General features: G+C 65.9%; 3 protein-coding genes across 3 annotated transcripts; 2 read left to right on the top strand and 1 right to left on the bottom strand.

The window, feature by feature from the left end:
• Positions 1-554: 554 nt before the first annotated feature.
• LOC309602428 (phytanoyl-CoA hydroxylase-interacting protein) lies at positions 555-2,665 on the bottom strand (the record flags this gene model as incomplete). The annotated part of the gene is made up of 4 exons (XM_082335998.1): positions 555-1,089; positions 1,228-1,345; positions 1,553-1,727; positions 2,501-2,665. 4 exons carry the CDS (start codon positions 2,663-2,665, stop codon positions 555-557), a joined length of 993 nt encoding a protein of 330 aa, XP_082192124.1.
• Positions 2,666-5,197: 2,532 nt separating this feature from the next.
• Positions 5,198-8,735, top strand: LOC309602116 (DNA-directed RNA polymerase III subunit RPC4-like). Its single transcript, XM_082335437.1, has 9 exons — positions 5,198-5,214; positions 6,056-6,233; positions 6,521-6,564; positions 6,708-6,859; positions 6,949-7,076; positions 7,154-7,328; positions 7,421-7,674; positions 7,768-7,920; positions 8,229-8,735. Exons 2-9 carry the CDS (start codon positions 6,069-6,071, stop codon positions 8,349-8,351), a joined length of 1,194 nt encoding a protein of 397 aa, XP_082191563.1. The 5' UTR covers positions 5,198-5,214; positions 6,056-6,068; the 3' UTR covers positions 8,352-8,735.
• Positions 8,736-10,359: 1,624 nt separating this feature from the next.
• Positions 10,360-17,606, top strand: LOC309602741 (piwi-like protein 2; the record flags this gene model as incomplete). Its single annotated transcript, XM_082336612.1, has 20 exons — positions 10,360-10,567; positions 10,646-10,904; positions 11,003-11,113; positions 11,413-11,530; positions 11,674-11,798; positions 11,899-11,979; positions 12,324-12,437; positions 12,665-12,853; positions 12,968-13,052; positions 13,200-13,286; positions 13,448-13,588; positions 13,694-13,807; positions 14,183-14,371; positions 14,502-14,603; positions 14,698-14,817; positions 15,055-15,143; positions 15,485-15,590; positions 16,322-16,575; positions 16,737-16,844; positions 17,426-17,606. 20 exons carry the CDS (start codon positions 10,360-10,362, stop codon positions 17,580-17,582), a joined length of 2,757 nt encoding a protein of 918 aa, XP_082192738.1. The 3' UTR covers positions 17,583-17,606.
• Positions 17,607-17,899: the final 293 nt, after the last annotated feature.

The raw sequence follows: 17,899 nt of genomic DNA, 5'->3' as shown, positions 1-17,899 counted from the left end.
CCACGGCTGCAGCCCCGAGGCGGCACCGGTGGGAGCGGGGGTCCCTGCCCGAGCACCCCTCCATCCCCAGGAGCAGTTCAAAACCGGGGGGGTGCTTCCAGTCTTTCCACCGAACCCCTTGGGGTGGCCGGGGAGCCCCAGCCCCGGTTGGCAGGGCCGGGGCTCCCCGGGAGCTGTGCCGCCGGCGGGGGGGTGAGCCCTGGTGCAGGGGACCGGGGGGGATGCGGGGGACGCCGGAGGGGAAGGGGGTCCCGCAGCGGCTGCGCGGCGGAGGGCAGAGCGCGGGGCTCACGCCAGCGAGGATGATGCTGGTCGGCCAGTCCAGGAGATGAAGGCTTCCTCCCTCGGGGCACAGAGCGGCATGGGGTCTGCCTCCATGCCGGGCGAGCATCCCACCGGCTCCTTCCCCGAGCGGGCAGGGACACAGGCAACGCCGCTATTTACACCGGCCGGGTCCCCCACACCCATCCGGGTCCTCCACCCAGCAGCGTCCGTGGGAGAAGCCCCCGCGGCAGGCTCCCGGCCCCCTCCCCGGCCCTGCCCGCGTCCCACCCTTAACGCCCCACGCTGATGTTGCACGTCTTGCAGCTGGGGTCCTTTTTGGCGTTGGCGGTGGAGAGGCTCATCAGCTGGTGCCCGCTGATCTCCCCCAGCACGCCGAGGCTGAGGTCCACCGGCTCGGTGTATATGACCTCCAGGATGCTGTCCTGGGCATGGCGGTACACCAGCTCGCCCTCCTCCACGCAGCACGTCAGGAACTTGTTGGAGGAAATGTCCAGTTGGGGTAGACGCTCCCGGCAGAAGAGATCCCCCGAGGAACCCTTGGGTGCCAGGACCAGGACGACGTAGTGGTAGGCGGTGTACATGCAGTAGAAGTCCGCGAAGTAGAGGTTGGTGTTGGGGTTGAAGAGACGCTGAGCCGGGATCTGGAAACGGTAACGACCGTAGGGCGAATCCTGGGGGGGCTGCCCGGTGTTGAATTCGGTGTTGCAGCTGAAGAAGATGCCGTGCAGCATGCCGCTGGTGGGCGAGCCGTGGCTCCCGCTGTTGTCCTTCAGCGACGGCTTCATCACGTTCCCGCAGTGCATCCTGCGCGCGGGGACCGGGGTGAGGAGGAGGAGGAGGAGGAGGAGGGACACACGCACACGCACGCAGAGGCAGGGTCAGGGGACGCGGCCTCGGTGAGGACCGGGTGGCCCCGGGGCGGGGGAATGGGGACGGGGGTACCTGACGTGCTGGAAATATTCCTTGTGCTGGTTGCGGTAGAAGACGGAGAAGCGCAGCATGCGGCCGGCGATCAGCTCTGCTTTCTCCTGCAGCTGGGCCAGGTGCTCCTTGGCGTAGTCTGGGGACGGGGACGGGGACATCAGGGTGTCTCCATCCCTGCCGGCAGCCCATCCCTGCCCGCAGCTCCCGTTCCCCACACCTCCCGCCTCCCACTCATCAGCTGCCGCTCCAACCGGCCCGGCTTGTGCAAGCTCACGGCATCGCCCCCGTTCTCCCGGCTCCCGGGCCCCGGCACCGCTGGCTCGGCCACCCCCGCCACGCTCACCCCCGGTGCAAAACTCCACCGTCTCGCTCCAGCCGGACACCAGGTATTCGCCGTCGCTTTGCTTCACGGCCGTCTGCACCGCCACGCTGTACTCGGTGCGGGGGCTCAGGAACCAGTGTCCCCGCACCGTCATGGGCAGCGGCACCGCCTTGGCCACCAGTTTGGTGGGGACGTCCTGCGCCAAGGGGCGAGGGTCAGGCAGGGCGGCATCCCCGCTCCCCGCATCCCTGCCCACCCCTGCCCGACGCCAAGGGGATGCTGCCGGGTACCGCACGCCACAAAATATCCGCGCCGGCGCCTCTGCCGGGGTTTGCCCGCTACCGAGACACCCCTAAAGCAGCGTGCTGCCATATCTCCTGCTGTCCCCCCCTGGCTCCGGCCCCGGCATCGCTCCCACCTCCCCGGCTGCCTGCGCTGGCCCCCAACACCTCCCAGCAAAGCCGCTGCTGGGACAGGGATGAGGGGTCCCCCCCCAGGGGGTCTCGGGGACCCCCCTGCTCCCGGTGGCATCTCGCGGTGTCAATAGGCCACCGAGCAGCACCGCAGTGCAGAGCCGTTTCTGTGGCAACGGCGGATGCTGAAGTCGGGAGATACGGGGGGGGGGAAAAATCCCACCCCCCACCCCCCCTTATTATTGGGGAGGAGAAAAAAAAAATAATGTTAAACATTAAATAGCATCACCCTGGCAACCGCGCTGCTAAAAACGTCCTGAATTAGTGACTCGTATTCAGGGGGAGGGGGAGCGCGAGCAATTTGCGGCTCCGCTCCCCCGCGTGGGCTCGGGGGGGTCGGTCGCACCCCGGTCCCCGTCCCGGTCCCCTCCGGCAGCCGTGTCCCGCAGGGGGATTTGTCCCCAGATCAGCGTGGGAGTGGGCTATAACCCTGTTTCCCCCCTCAAAACCCCCTCTCCTCTCCCCGGGTGGGGGTCCCGCATCCCCCCCGGCTCACCCGATGCTTGAACTTGTTGGAGTTCTTGTTCTCCTTCTTGTTGAGGTCGATGAAATAGTGGGTGACCCTCTCCAGGTCCCCCTTCTCCATGGCCCAGGAGATGCGGAAAGAATCGCAGGTGATATTGTTGATCTCGATATTTTTGGGAGTGGAAAGCAGCTCCATGGCCGGAGGGGCTGAGCTCCTGTGGGCAGAACACGGGTGGGGGGCTGCTGAGCACGGCGGGGGTGCCCGCTGCCCACGACGGCAGCTGCCAGGCGGGCGGTCGCCCGCGCCGAGGCCCCCGCGGCGGAGCAGATGGCACCGGGGTGGAAAAGCGGCCGGCAGCCAGGAATAGGCAACGCAGGCAGGAGCAGGCAGCGGGAAGCCGGGAACAAGCCCGTTCGGGAAGCGGCTGCGCGGGGGCCCCGGCCGCTCCCGCGGGATGCCGCGGGGCCCCGGCTCGTCGCCAGCGGGTGTTTCGGGGTTTGCTCAACACCGGGTGGGGAAAGAAAAACAAGGGGAGCGGAGGGAGTGCTGGGAGAGGGGAGGGTTGCATGCAGGCAGCTGGCACTGGAAAAGCTGGATCCGCCTTTGCCCTGGCCCCACGGCCGCTCTGTGCCTCAGTTTCCCCATGGCCGGGGCTGCGCTCACCCCCTGCGCCCCGGGAAGCCGCTCTGCGGGGTGGGCGCACGGGGGGGCTTTGCACCCCGGGGTGGGGGATGCACGGGCGCAGCGGATGCCGTCGGGGGCACGGGATGCATCGAGGAGGCTGGGGGGAGTGGGTGCCCCCCACCCTGCACCCCGGGCCGGTGTGAGCCCTGCAGGGAGCGGCAGTGCCGTGGCGGGCACGTGTCCGAGCCGTGGCACCGCGGGGCTGCCGACGCGCCCGCGCACAGGGGCGCACGCCCACAGCGGCTCACACACGCGTGCCCACGGCCGCCCACACCCGGGCTCGTCCTCGCCGCCCCGCTACCGCTGCACGGCATCGCAAACACCACCGTGCCGGTGCAAACACCGCTCGGCACCCGTGGGCGCATCCACCCCGCGCGTGGGCACCCGTGGGCACGCTCCCACGGCCACCCACATCCACGCCTGCACCCCGGCTGCGTGCGCAGAGCCAGGGGTGCCGGCGGGCAGGCGCAGCACACGCCGGCAACCCGCGGCAGGGCGCTCGCTTGCCCCCGCAGCCCTGCGGCGAGCCGCACCGCGCGCCCCACAGCCTCCCCCTGCCACCCCAGCACCGGGTGGCCACCGGACCCACCGAGCTGGGTGTCACCCCAAGCGTAACCCCCCAGCCACCCTCAGGCAGAGCAGAAGGTCACCGCTTTGGGGACGACGTGCCAGCCCGCTGCCCCATTCCCGTGCCCGGCGGTGGCACGGGGGCTCTCGCCTTGCTTCGTCCTGCGCCGGGAGCTTTGCAGTCGGATCGCGATGCCCCGTGTCACCGTGTCCCCGTGCACCCCGTGTCCCCCAAGCAACCCCTGCCAGGGCTTAGCCGATGCCGGTTGCAGGCTCGCGGGTGCCGGTAGCACGATGCCGGTGAGGCCCTTACCTGGCCGTGCCGGAGGGCTGCCGGGATGCGGTGGGATGCTGGTAGGGCAGCAGGAGAGGGCAAGGCAGGGCAAGGCAGGGCAGGCAGCCCCGGTGGGGCCGAGCTGAGCGGGAAGGGCGAAGGATGCCGGTGAGAAAGCGATGGTGCCGGTACCCAGCGATGCCGCGCTGCTGCCTGCGGCTGCTGCGACTGGGATCCTCCCAGCCAGCTCGGAAATAGCAAACACCCTCCAGAGGAGGGAAAAAAAATGTGGGGGGAAAAAAAAAAAGAAAAAGGGAGGGGGGGAGGAAAAAATAATATCTAAGCAGCTCGGAGAGGGGGGAGTGGAAAAAGAAAAAAAAAAAAACCCCTTCTTGTTCTGCCAATGGGGTGGCGGGTTGTGCGCGGCGTCAGGTGATGGAGGCAGCGCGGCTCCTGCCTGCTGCTGCCTGCGTGGCGAGTGGGCGGCTGTGGGTGCAAGTTGTGGGTGGGGTGGTGGGCAGCTCCTGCCTGAACCCCTGTTTTGGGGGCTGGGGAGGGGGGTCCCGGTTGTGCCGGGGGCGGTTCCCGCCCCCGGCACAACCGGGACCCCCCTCCCCAGCCCCCAAAATGGGATGCAATGGGTGCGTGGGGATGCTGGCACCCACGCAGGACCCCCGTGGGAAACACGGGTGCAAAGCCCAGAGGCTGGGGCGGGGGGGGCTTGCTGTTTTGCTGCCGGTGATGTGGGGGACAGCTTGGTCTGGGGTTGAGCAAGGGTGGTTTTTTTGGGGTGAGCACCCCCAAAAGAATAAAAATCATTGCCCTCCCGACCCCCACCCCCCCCCAGCGGGGTTCCCACGCGTGTTTTCCTCCCCGTGGGGCTGTAACCTGGTTGGGTGTCCCCCCCCCTCGGGTTGCAGGGGACCCTGGAGGGGTGGCTGCAGCCCAGACAACCGGGGGGGTTCAAAATGAAGGGGCTCCCCCCCCTCAGTGCCCCCCCCAACCGCCCACTGCCCCAAGAACCGGGCACTGCCCGCCACAAAGATGGCGCCGCCACCTTCCTCATGGGGCTCGTCAATGCCAAGCACAAAGATGGCCGCTCATTAGCGGGCTCGGCGCGCCCTCAATAAAAATGGCGGTAGCGGCTTCTTTCCGGGAAGGTCGGGTCGCATAGCAGGCATGCGCAGTGGGGCCGGCGGCCCGTGGTTGCCCGGGCAGGGTAAGGGGCGGCGTGGCGTGGGGTGGGGGCACGGGGGGGCCGGGGAGCGGCTCGGGAGGGGGAGGCGAGGGGGCCCAGGGGGGTGTGCGTGGGGGGCTGAGCCCCCTGGGGAGGGGGGGTGCGAGTGGGCCCTGTTTGGGGGTGTATGGGGGGGTGGGCAGCCTGGGGAGGGGGGTGCGAGTGGGTCTTGGGGGGTGCGGGGGGGGGGGTGAGCACCCTGGGGAAGGGGGTGCGGGGGGGGGGGGGTGAGCAGCCTGGGGTGGGGTACACGCGTGGGTCCTGTTTGGGGGTGCGGGGGGGGAGGTGAGCAGCCTGGGGTGGGGTACACGCGTGGGTCCTGTTTGGGGGTGCGGGGGGGGTGAGCACCCTGGGGAGGGGTACACGCGTGGGTCCTGTTTGGGGGTGCGGGGGGGAGCACACTGGGAAGGGGGATGCGAGTGGCCTCTGTTTGGGGGTGCGGGAGGAGGGGAGCCCCCGGGGGAGGGGTGCACGCGTGGGTCCTGTTTGGGGGTAGAGGGGGGGTGAGCAGCCTGGGGAGTGGGGTGCATGGGGGGTGAGCCCCCGGGGGTGGGGTACACGCGTGGGTCCTGTTTGGGGGTACAGGGGGGGTGAGCAGCCTGGGGAGCGGGGTGCATGGGGGGGTGAGCCCCCGGGGGTGGGGCACACGCGTGGGTCCTGTTTGGGGGTACAGGGGGGGTGAGCAGTCTGGGGAGCGGGGTGCATGGGGGGGTGAGCCCCCGGGGGTGGGGCACACGCGTGGGTCCTGTTTGGGGGTACAGGGATGCCCCTGCGCAGGGCGTTGGGCCGGGTGCCCCTGACCGTGTCCCCCCCCGCCCCGCAGGGCCAGGCCGGGGATGGCGGAGGGGGGCTCGGGCGATGGCGGCTCGGGGGGCAGCCTGCGGCCGGGGCTCCCCGGGGCACGGGGGCTGCTGGGGAGGCGGCCGGCCGCCCCCCCCCTCACCCCCGGCCGCCTGCCCTCCATCCGCTCCCGAGACCTCACCCTGGGAGGCGTGAAAAAGGTGAGTACCCTGGGGAGGGCTCCCCAAAAACCCCCCTTTTCGGGGTCACCCTGCGTCCCGCCCCACCGCATGGGGTATGGGTGCTTGGGGACCTCCGCAGCACGGGTGGGGTGTGAGGAGGGGCCCCCGGAGCGGCAGCCCGGGGGGTTTCGGGGTGCCCCGGGGGAAGCTGGTCCGTGCGGGACGTGGCCAGGTCCCCAGCCGCCTCCTCCAGCCCCGCGGCCGGTTTGGTTTCTGTTGCTTATCTCCGCTCGTGCAGTGACTTGTCCCTCTGCTCTCGTTTGCAGAAAACCTTCACCCCCAACATAATTAGCAGGAAGATCAAGGAAGAGTAAGTGGCCTCGTAAGCGTTTCCGTGGGGCGCGGAGGCGGTTTTGCCGGCGGGTACCTGCGCGGCGGGGTCTCGGTGGGCAAAATGTGCCCTGGGATGGAGAGCTGGTGGCGGGGGTGACGGGCCACCTCCCCGCTCCCCAGGCCCCGCGAGGATGTCTCCGTCAAGAAGGAGAAGAAGGAGCGGGACCGGGACCGGCAGCGTGATGGGCACGGCCGGGGCCGGGGCCGGCCCGAGGTTATCCAGTCCCACTCCATCTTCGAGCAGGGCCCTGCTGAAATGATGAAGAAGAAAGGTAATGGGAGCTGCCCCCCTTCCTGGGGGGGTCTCGGGGCCGTCCCACCCCGCTCGGGGCTCACCCCGGGGCTGCTCCCCTCTCCCCAGCAGGCTCCTGGGACAAGACGGTGGACATGTCAGACTTCGGCCCTTCCCACATCATCAACATCAAGAAGGAGAAGAGGGAGACGGATGAGGAGACAAAGCAGATTCTGCGGATGCTGCAGAAGGACGATGTGAGTGGGACCAGGGCTGGGGGGTGGCTTTGGTGCCACCGGGCCGGTGCCGAGTGTCCCCTCTCCCGTTCCCGCAGTTCCTCGACGACCCGGGGCTGAAGAATGACATCCGTAACAAGCCGGTGCAGCTGCCGCTGGCCCACTCGGGCTGGCTCTTCAAGGAGGAGGCGGCGGAGCAGGAGGAGGACGCCCAGCCCTGGCTGCCTGGTCCTAAGGAGGAGAAGATGGAGCTGGACCCGCCGGCGGTGAAAGGTGTGCTGGGGTGGGGGGGATCCCAGCGGGCAGGGGCTGGGGGTGCTGCCCCCTCCCCGTGCCCACCCACCGCCTCTCACCCCCGGTGCCAGTGAAAGAAGAGCCATGCGATGAGGACCCCCTCCCCAAGCCAACGCAAAGCAAGGGACCCCCCGGTTTTCCCCGGGACATCTCGGTGGCCGAGCTGCTGCAGCGGCTGAGCCTCTCGGCCGAGGAGGAGCTGCTCTTCCTGCAGCTGCCCGACACGCTGCCCGGCCAGCCGCCCACCCAGGACACCAAACCCATCAAGACGGAGCTGCAAAACGAGGAAGGGCAAGTGATGGTGGTGAAGCAGGAGAAGAGTCAGGTAGGGGCTCGGGGTGGGGGGCAACGGGGTGGGATGGGGGACGGCGGCGTGGTGATGTCCGCCCCCCCCTCATCCCGCGGTGTCCCTCGGCAGGAGGCGAAGCAGGCGGAGAATATCTGCACCCTGGCCGACCTCCCCGAGGGGCAGGTGGGGAAACTGCTGATCCGTAAGTCGGGCAAGGTGCAGCTGGTGCTGGGCAAGGTGACTCTGGACGTGACCATGGGGACCCCCTGCTCCTTTCTGCAGGTACAGGCAGGGTGCTGGGGACCTGATTTGTGGGGCTGCGCCCCAAGGAAGCCCCTTGGGGGTCCCTAGGACCATCGGGGGGAGCAGGGTCGTGCTGGCCCCTAGGTGATGGGGCTGGCAGCCCTTCGCTGTGGCAGTGGCGGGGAGGGAGCCTGCTCTTGTCCCCAGGGTGTGGGTAGCAGGGGGGACACATCTCCTCCAGGCTTAGCTCTCCACAGCGGGCAGGGACCTCGGCCCTTTTCCCGCCACGGTTAAAGGGTTTCCCGTGGGAGTGGGCTGCTCACGGGTATTTCTTCCCTCTGGAAAAGGAGCTGGTGTCTGTCGGCATCGGGGACAACCGGACGGGCGAGATGATCGTCCTGGGCCACGTGAAGCACAAGCTGGTGTGTTCCCCGGACTTCGAGGCTCTGCTGGAGCACCGGCACCGGTAGCCCAGGGGGAGCCGGGGGGGCCCAGCCCCATGCCCACGGTGACTGTCCCGGCACGGCTCGCGGAGCCTGCGGTGCCCCAGCTCTGCCCTCGGCCCCTCCAGCCTTGCCCTCGGGATGTGGAGAGGGGTCTTCTGCAGGTGTGGGCGCAGGGCCAGCCCCTGCCTCCTTCCTGGCCTGGGGCTGGGGGCTCTGGCTCTCTCCCCCAGACCCACTGCCCACCCTGTGCAAAACTGGCAGGGGCCGTGGCTGCCTTCATCTCACAGATTTCTGGATGTGCGGGACCCTGGTGTCCCCCCCGGCTCTCTGGCAGCTGTCCACATGCTGGGGAGAGCAGGACACACACCCGTGGGGAGAAATGCGGAATAAAAACCTCTTTTCCCCCCAGCGTGGGGCTGCTCTGTCTCCTCCACCGTGCCGCCGGCAGCCTCCGCCCCGTGCCACCTGCCCGACCGGTTGCCGCCGGCCGGTCGGGCCCCGGTGTGGCACGCTCGGTGCTGGCACGCGGGACCGAGTCCTTGGCCGCTTACTCACCCGGTGCTCCCTTGGGAGACCCGGGGGGCCCCACCGCGGTGCCAGGCCTTGGCAGGCAGAGGCTCCGTGCCGAGGAAGCCGTGTGGGGGCCGCAGGGGGTGTGGGACCCCTCTGGGGTCCCTGGCCTCTGCTGCAGCACACAGTGAGGGGCTAGCGAGTGGCCACCACTGCACCCCCGGCATGGCGGCAGGAGGCTGCGTGTCCTGGAACAGAATCACCCTGCTGTCTGCCATCATGGGGCCAAATCCTGCGTGCCCCGGCGAGCAGGGGGCGGGCATGGAAGCACCAATTGCCGGTGCAGAGCAGAGCTGGGGCTGCACTTGCCCTTCTGCTATTGCCCCCCTGCCTCGTCCCATCTTACCCCCCCATCCCACCCTATCTTACCCCATCCCATCTCACTTCCCCCACTCCATCCCGTTTTACCCCCCTGCCCCATTCTGTTTTACCCCCCCAGCCCATCCCATTTTACCCCCCATTCCATCCCATTTTAGCCCCCTTGCCCCATTCCATCTTGCCCCCTGCCCCATCCCATTTTACCCCACACACCAATCCGATCTTACCCCATCCCATCTTACCCCCCCTGCCCCATTCTTTTACCCCCCCACCCCATCCCATCTTCCCACCCCATCCCATCTAACTCCCTCTGCCACATCCCATTTTACCCCTCCGTTCCATCCCATTTTAGCCCCCCGCCCCATCCTGTTTTACCCCAAACACCAACCGATCTTACCCCCCATCCCATGTTACCCCCCCCTCCCCATCCCATGTTACCCCCCCCTCCCCATCCCATGTTACCCCCCCTTTCCCATCCCGTCTTACCCCCCCTTTCCCATCCCGTCTTACCCCCCCTTTCCCATCCCGTCTTACCCCCCCTTTCCCATCCCGTTTTACCCCCTCCCCATCCCATCTTACCCCCCCTTTCCCATCCCATTTACCCCCTCCCCATCCCATCTTACCCCCCCTTTCCCATCCCGTCTTACCCCCCCTTTCCCATCCCGTTTTACCCCCCCTTTCCCATCCCGTTTTACCCCCTCCTCATCCCATCTTACCCCCCCTTTCCCATCCCATTTACCCCCTCCCCATCCCATCTTACCCCCCCTTTCCCATCCCATTTACCCCCTCCCCATCCCATCTTACCCCCCTCCCCATCCCATTTACCCCCTCCCCATCCCATCTTACCCCCCTCCCCATCCCATTTACCCCCTCCCCATCCCATCTTACCCCCCCTGCCCATCCCATTTACCCCCTCCCCATCCCGTTTTACCCACCCCGCCCGCTCCGGCCCCGCCCCCGCGGCGGGCGCTGTCCGCGGTGCTGCAGCCCCTCCGCCGCGGGGGCTGGGTCTCCCCGCGGGGGGGGCGTGGCCAGCGAGCTGCCCAATGAGGGGGCGGGGCGGCGGGGTGGGCGGGGCCGCGCCTGCGCGCTGAGGCGGCGGCGTGCTCGGCGCTGCGGCTCGCCCGCTTCGACGGCTGGGCCGATGGAGCCCTCCCGGCCGCTCCGCCTGCCCGGCCCCGGCCCCGCTCCCCCGGGCAGGCTGCGGGGGCTCCCGGGCCGCGCCCAGCGCCTGCCCCAGCCCGGCCCTCCCCAGCCCCGGCCCTCCCTGGCGCCGCTCTCCGCCCTGCTGTGCGGCCTGGGCCTGGGCGAGCGGCCCTGCCCCTCTCTGGAGGCGGGGGACTGGCCCCTCGGTAGGTGCTCGTACCCGGGGGAGGGACGGGGAGGCCCGGCCGCGCTCCCCGCCGCCGCCCACCCTCTCCTTCCCGCAGGCCGCGGCACCACCGGCGCGGTAGAGGCTCTGGCGCGGGCCTGGGGCCCGGCGGCGGAGGACGACGATGATGGCGGCCGGGGAACCAGGGCCCTGTGGCGGGGCAGAGGGGAGGCCCTGCCCGGCCCCCCCGGGAGGGACACCGCCGCCGGGCAGTCCCACGGGAAGCCCTGCGCCGCTGCTGCGCCCAGCCTGCGCCCACCGGGGCCGCGGCCCGCCCCGCCGCCCGCCCCAGCGACCCCCCCAGCTGCCGGCAGACTGTAAGTGAAGCATTGGTGAGCCCCGGCCCCGCGTTTTGGGGTCCGAGCACTGGCTGGGGTCGCAGCTGGCCACCCTGCCTCTGCCCCGTCTCTCCTAGGGCACTGGGGACAAAGCCAGCAGCAAAGGGAGCCACCTTAGCCATGGGGCTGAACTCAGTTAAAATCCACTGCCAGAACGAAGCCATCTACCAGTACCACGTTACGTTCAGGTATCGGTGTGGGCGCGGGGGGCCGGGCTCCCCCGCAGCCCCTCGAAGGGTGGGTGCCCCTGGGCAGAGCCCTCTGTGTCTCTCCCTCCCTCCCGGTAGCCGCTAGATGGAGCGGCCGTCGCGGCCACGGTGCCTGCGGGCAGAGCTGTGCAGGGCAGCGAAGCAAATGAGCTCCGGCTTTTCCCTCTCGTAGGGTTTGTGGGGTCCTGGGGGGGGGGGGGGGGGGGGGGGGGCAGAAGAGGGTTAAAAGACTGAGGACTTGCCAGTGGTGGCAGGCGATGAATCCCTGTCTCCGGCAGCCCCGAGGTGGAGTGCAGGAGCGTGCGCTTTGCCATGCTGAAGGAGCACCGGGCGGTGACGGGGGACGTGACTGCCTTCGATGGCTCTATCCTCTACCTCCCTATCCTGCTCCCCCAGGTAAGGGGCGACGTGATCTGCACCAGGGTGAGGTCGTTCTAACCCATTTGGGGGCGTGGGGATGCCCCACCGGGTCTCCCATCAACGTGCTGGGTAGGAGAGCGTCCCTCCCACCCCGGCTAACGCACCGTCTCGCCCTGCAGCCAGTCAGTCTGAAAGCTCAGAGGAGAAGCGACGGGGAGGAGATCACCATCACCATCCAGATAACCAAGGTCCTCGAGCCCAGCTCAGATCTCTGCATCCCCTTTTACAACGTGGTTTTCCGGAGGTGAGGAATGGTGGGAGACCCTCCCCGAGCTCCAGGGAGGAGACCCTCCTCCTCCTCCCTCTGAGTCTGAGCCCATCTTGCTTTTATTTTTCTTTTCTAGGGTGATGAGAATGTTAGATATGACGCCCGTTAGGAGAAATTTCTTTGAACCTGCCCAGGCGACCATATTACAGCATTACAGGTGGGTGCCAGACACGGTTTCCTCCTGCTGCTGCCCAAGCACGTGAGTGCGAGATGGGGACATCCCTGTCCCCCCGGCAGTAGCGCGAGGCTGGAAATTCGGAAGTCTTTGCCAGGACAGCTCTCTTGGCCAGCTCTCGTTAGCCTGACCTCAGAGCGCCTGTTTTCTGCAGCGCAATTCAGGGCTTATTAGCTGAAAGCTGGCAGACAGCTGGGAAATAAATCCCCGTGTGTTTTGAGCGCTCCTTGGCGAGCGGGACGGCTGCCCGGCTCCCCTGGCAGCATCGTGCAGGCGGCTCCAGTTTTAACCCAGGCGCCTTTGGGCATCTTCCCCTCCGGGCACAGGCTGCAGATTTGGCCAGGATACTCTGTCAGCATCCGGAAGAAGGATGGCGGCCTCTTCCTCTTGGTCGACGCCATCCACAAAGTCATCCGCAGCGATTCCGTCCTGAATTTCATGTAAGAGAAGGGAAAAAAGCCTGGAGGAGCCCTGCGGGGCTTTAGGGATGAGGGTGGTTTTCCAGCAGCGGCGTGCCCGGGGCCGGCTCTTGGCGAGGGCAGTGCCAGCTGTGATCACCGGGCCCGCGGTCACCGGTGCCGTTTGGCAAAAGGCATTTTATTTTTGGGGTGACGCGGGCAGGGAGCATCACCGTGAGCCTCTCCTCCTCCCTCTCTCCCCGCCGCAGGCACACCCTCTACAAGCAAAGCCTCAGCAGCTTCCAGGACGAGTGCACCAAGCAGCTGGTGGGCAACGTGGTCATCACCCGCTACAACAACCGCACCTACCGCATCGACGATATCGACTGGAACAAGACCCCGAGGGACAGTTTCACCCTGGCCAGTGGCGAGGAGATCACCTTTGTGGACTACTACAGGTAGGGACCTGCTGGAGCATCCCTTCCGTGGGGAAGGGCTTGATGCCTGGCTCTGACCCGAGGTGGGGGAGCAGGAACATCTCACCTGATGCCATCTCCCTGCCGTTTTTCCAGCAAAGCCTACGGGATCACCATCAGGGAGCTGGATCAGCCATTGCTCGTCCACAGGCCCAGGGAAAAACAGACGCCGGAGGGGAAGGTGAGCCAGGCATGGAGACCAGGGGAGGGGAAATTGAGACCCACGGTCTTTTCTCGGCTCCTCCAGCCCCTGTCCTGCCCGTAGCTGGGAGGACAAGGGCCTGCGGCCCCCTCGAGGTGCTGACGGTGCCTGTCCCCCTCCCTGCAGCGTCAGCTGGACATGGTACTGCTCGTACCGGAGCTCACCTTCATGACCGGGGTCCCTGAGATAAGGAAGGACAGTCGAATGGTGAAGGTCAGAGCGCGTTCCCATCCGATGGTCCCTGCTCACCCAAGCCGGCATTGCTTGGTTTGGAGAGCTGAGCCCCGGCCAGCCGCTGCCGGGGGGGAGCTCAGAGCCCCCCATCGCACCCGGGGGTTCCCCAACCCGCCTCCCCCCGTGCCCGCCCGCTGCAGGACGTGATGCGGGAGATGCTGCAGAGCCCCAGGCAGCACTACGTGCGTCTCACCAGCCTCCTGCGCAGGATCAAGGACAGCCCAGAGGCCTCGGGGGAGCTGATGCGCTGGGGGCTCAGCCTGGACCCCGACATCTACAGGGTAAGGGCTGCGGGGGGCCAGGCTCCGAGCTCACCCCCCCGGGAACGGAGGCAATGGCTCCACTGCGGCGGCACTGGAGCTGCTGTGGGTTTCTGCTCTGTTTAGACCCAGGGCCGAGTCCTGCCCACAGAGAGGATCAACCTGCGGCACAGCTCCTTCATGCCCGCCGAGGACCTGACCTGGAACAAGGAGGTCATGCGAGAAGCCTCCATCTCGGCGGTGAGCCCCTGGCTCGGCCCTTGCAACAACATCCCCTTGTTTGAAAACTGGGATGGGTTTTCTTAGTGCTGGCATCCCGTCTGTCCCGCTCTCGTCTGAGCTTGTTCGAGCTAAAACCCTTCCCTTATTTATATTGGCTTTATGCTTTAGCTTGTTTTTCCTAAGGAGGTTAGAGGTACGTGGCCGCAGCGGCTGCTTTCCCACCTCCTCTTGGAGTGGCTGAAGGCTTTCAGACTGCAGCAATCGGATGTTGTCGTGTGCCCTTTAGGTTCCTCTTGGGCTGCTTTTCCTCTCCCAAATTTCCCTCTGTGCTGTGAGCTGCACGCTTTGGCAGCCACGGCCCCGAGGCAAGGGCTGTCCTTGCCTCCCTCCTAGATAGCCATGAATTACTGGCTGCTGGTTTACCCGAAGCGCCTGCAGGGCCTGGCGAAGGAGCTGGTGGCCGCCATGGAGAGCGTCTGTGGCCCCATCGGCATGCACGTCAGCCGTCCCGCCTTGGTGGAGCTGAAGGACGACCGCATCGAGACCTACGCCAAGACCATCCGAAGCGTTTTGGGTAGCGAGGTGAGGAGGGGGGCTCAGGGGCATAGCGCAGGTTAACGTGTCTGCTGCGGAGGGCTGAGCTCGGATGGGTCTGCTCGGATCCCCACGCATCCGATCCTCCTGCGTCGCCCTCCCCTGTGCTTCCCCGCAGGACAAGGTGCAGCTGCTCCTGTGCATAATCTCCAGCAACCGGGAGGACTTGTACGTTGCCATCAAGAAGCTGTGCTGCGTGCAGTCCCCGGTGCCTTCCCAGGTAGGCGAGGGGCTTGGCAGAAGGGGACCACCGGCGTGGGGAAGCCGTGGGCATCTCCAGCCTCGCTTTTCCCTGTTTTTTTTTCCCCCCGCAGGTCATCAATGCACAATCCCTCACGGGCCAGTCGGGCAAGATGAGGAGCGTGGTCCAGAAAGTCCTGCTGCAGATGAACTGCAAGCTGGGCGGCGAGCTCTGGGGGGTCGACATCCCCCTGGTAAGACGGGCAAAACCACTCAGCACACACGTGCGATGAGTTTGCAAGCTCTGGGGCATAAACTCTTGTGGTCACAGGCTTCCCTCTGGGGATGCGGCTGAATAATCTGCAGAATTGGGGTTGGCGTCTCCGTTTTGTGCGTGCAACGTCCCTCGCAGCTGGAGGGATCCAGGCAGGGCAGCCCGGCGGTGTCTGACTTATCCCTAAATCCCACCTGCCTCTTTTCCGCCCCCCCAGAAACAGCTGATGGTTATTGGCATGGACGTCTACCATGGCTGCAGCAAAGGGATGCGCTCCGTCATCGGCTTCGTGGCCAGCATGAATCAGTACGTGATGCTCCGAGAGGGAAGGCTTTCCTCCCGCTCCGCCCTGGGGACTGGGGGGGGTCCCACACCAGCATCGCCGTTGCCTCCCCTTTGCTGGGAAAGGGGCAAAGCCGATGCCTTCCCCGACTGCTGCGCTCAGCAAGGTCTCCACCAGCGTGTTTATGTTGGGCGGCGCTGGCTGCCGGCGTGGGCAGCGGCGACCTTTGGCGCGCCTTTGGCACCGTATCGCTGGGAAAGGTGCCGTGAGCGCCGAGCCGGGGTCGGTTTTGGTTGCACAACAGCTCGGTGGACTTTGGCTGGCGAGGTGGGTGCCTGATGCTTGTCCCCCCTTCCATCCCCAGCGTCCTCACCAAGTGGTATTCCAGGGTGGTTTTCCAGATGCCCCACCAGGAGATTGCCGACAGCCTGCGGCTCTGCCTGGCCGATGCCCTCCAGCACTTCCACGAGGTGAGGCCAAACCCCCAGCCCGGCGCTATCCAAAAAGCCCTCTTATGGTTTTAATGTCTCCTCCAAGCAAGGGAAAAACACCCCAAACCTGTCGGCCCGAGCGCACGCGAGCGAGCAAACATCCTCGGCAGCCTTTGGACTGGACGCGGCGCCCACGGCCGCGCTCGCCCCAGGAGGCTCGCCCTTATCTCGGGAACGTGCGAACCCGCCTCGAGGATTAGTTTGCACTGGGGGAAGTGCCACGTTACGCCTCTGCTCCTATCAGCATCTGCTGAGCCCTGTCCTCTCATCCCACGTCCCCAGCGTGAGAAGAGCAGCGTGTGATGGGGCGGGGGCCGGGACCTGTCGGCAGCAGGGACCCGCTCTTGGGATTTTCCCATCCCTCTGCGGGTGCTGGAGAAAAACCCCTGAAAACTGGAAGTTTTGGTGGTTGCCAAACGCTTGCCTGCGGGCAGGATTAGTGCCAACGCTGCTTCTCTCTGCCCTGCCAGCCCTTCTGAAACCTTTGAAACGTGTTTGCTGGGGCTGAGCGTAGTTAGGGGCTTTCTGCAAAGCTCGAGGGTGATGGGTTGAATTCCCAGGCTGCAAGACCACTGAATTGTCAGCCCTGGAGACCCGGTGGGCATCTAGTGCCCAGCTTCTTGCCAGGGCGTGCATCTCCCCCTGCCAGCCACTCCTGAGCATAGCAGAGGGGAAAAAGCAACAATCTTTTCCAATTTCTGCTTCCCCAGATGAACCACTGCTTGCCCAAGAAGATCGTCGTGTACAGGGACGGCGTGTCCGACAGCCAGCTCAACACCGTGCTCAAGTACGAGATCCCGCAGATGCAGAAGTGTTTTGACACCTTTGAGAACTACCAGCCCAGCATGGTGGTCATGGTGGTGCAGAAGCAAATCAGCACCAACTTCTACACCCTCACAGGGGAGCAATTCGCGTCCCCTCCTCCGGGGACGGTCATCGACCACACCGTCACCAGCTCCGACTGGTGAGTGGCCGTGACGGCAATGCCGGCTGCTTTCGGGAGAGCTGCGTGGGGTGCAAAAAAACCCCTTGGGTGCAAAAAAAAACCCCCTTGTGTGTGCAAAAAAACCCTCGTGTGCAAAAAAACCCAACAAACCCAAACCCTTGCCTTTCCCTCTTTCTCAGGCAGGATTTCTTTTTGTTGGCCCATCGCTCTCGCCAGGGCTGCAGCATCCCCACGCGCTACATCTGCGTGCTGAACACGGCCAACCTCAGCTGCGAGCACCTGCAGAGGTAAGGGCAGGCTTCCCACAGCCCCAGCATCTTGCGGTGTGGGGATCCATGTCTAACTCCCCAAATCTGGGGTTTTTTTGCAAAAACAGTCCCCTGGCGCTAGCGGGGAGGGCAGCGGGTACCTGTGCAGGCACTGGGTTGAGTCTGCTCTTTATACTGGGCTAGCTGGGAGGACTCGGCAGCGGATGGGGGAGAGGAGGCGGATTGCATCTGTCTTGCTTCCTCTCTGGGCAAGAATTAATTGCAAAGGTGATAAAGGAAATAAAAATCTGTGTCACCCGATGCTGGCCTTGCAAGAGAGCTGCTGCGGGCTCAAACACAGCGCAGTCCCTGGGTAATTAATGCAATTAGCCGCTATCGGTGCCCAGGCAGAGCCTGACCTTTAACTTGTGCAGTCAGGAAGAAAACCCGTCTGTGAGCAGGTTTGGCCTTGCAGCCTTTGCAGCTAGAGAGCTGCTGGAGCTGACCGAGCCCTGCCGAAGCACAGCGCTGCCTTAGGGAGCAGGATCCGGCCCCGCAGCATCGCTCCTGCAAGCGCCGGGATGCCAGGGAGCATTAACACCTCCTCTCGCTGTCCCCAGGTTGACTTTCAAGCTCTGTCACCTGTACTGGAACTGGCCGGGCACCGTCCGGGTCCCTGCCCCGTGCAAGTACGCGCACAAGCTGGCTTTTCTCTCGGGGCAGGTCCTGCACCACGAGCCCAGCGCCCAGCTCTGCGACAAGCTCTTCTTCCTATAGCCGGCGTGCTGGCGACGGGGGGAGAAAGGGCTCAATTTGGGGTTCGACTCCCCCAGCTGCCGCTGTTAAGTCTCCTCCAAGAGGGACTTTCTTTCCTTAAGTAAGGAAATAACTTAATTTTTTCTGTTAATTTATTTCTGCGCACGGTTTCTTAGGTTCACTTTTATTGTTGTTTTAAAAAGGATGCTCGGAAGCGCTCCAGCGCGGCAGCAGGGCCGCGGAGCCGTGGGCTCCCGGGATTCATCTCCATGGGAATGACCCTGGAGCAAAACCCCGCTGCTGCGGGGCTGCCAGCCTCTGCCCGCTGGTTTCCAGTC

The sequence above is a fragment of the Platalea leucorodia genome (assembly GCF_965183815.1).
Source record: "Platalea leucorodia genome assembly, chromosome: Z".
Lineage (NCBI taxonomy): Eukaryota > Metazoa > Chordata > Aves > Pelecaniformes > Threskiornithidae > Platalea > Platalea leucorodia.
Note: the sequence above shows the minus strand (reverse complement) of the source record. Positions and strands in the feature narration are given on the sequence as shown.

Coding starts and splice junctions, on each gene's coding strand:
- LOC309602116 (XM_082335437.1), top strand. CDS start 6,069: ATGGCGGAGGGGGGCTCGGGCGATGGCGGCTCGGGGGGCAGCCTGCGG. Junction 7,329..7,420: donor GGACCCGCCGGCGGTGAAAG/GTGTGCTGGGGT, acceptor CCCCGGTGCCAG/TGAAAGAAGAGCCATGCGAT. Junction 7,675..7,767: donor TGAAGCAGGAGAAGAGTCAG/GTAGGGGCTCGG, acceptor GTCCCTCGGCAG/GAGGCGAAGCAGGCGGAGAA.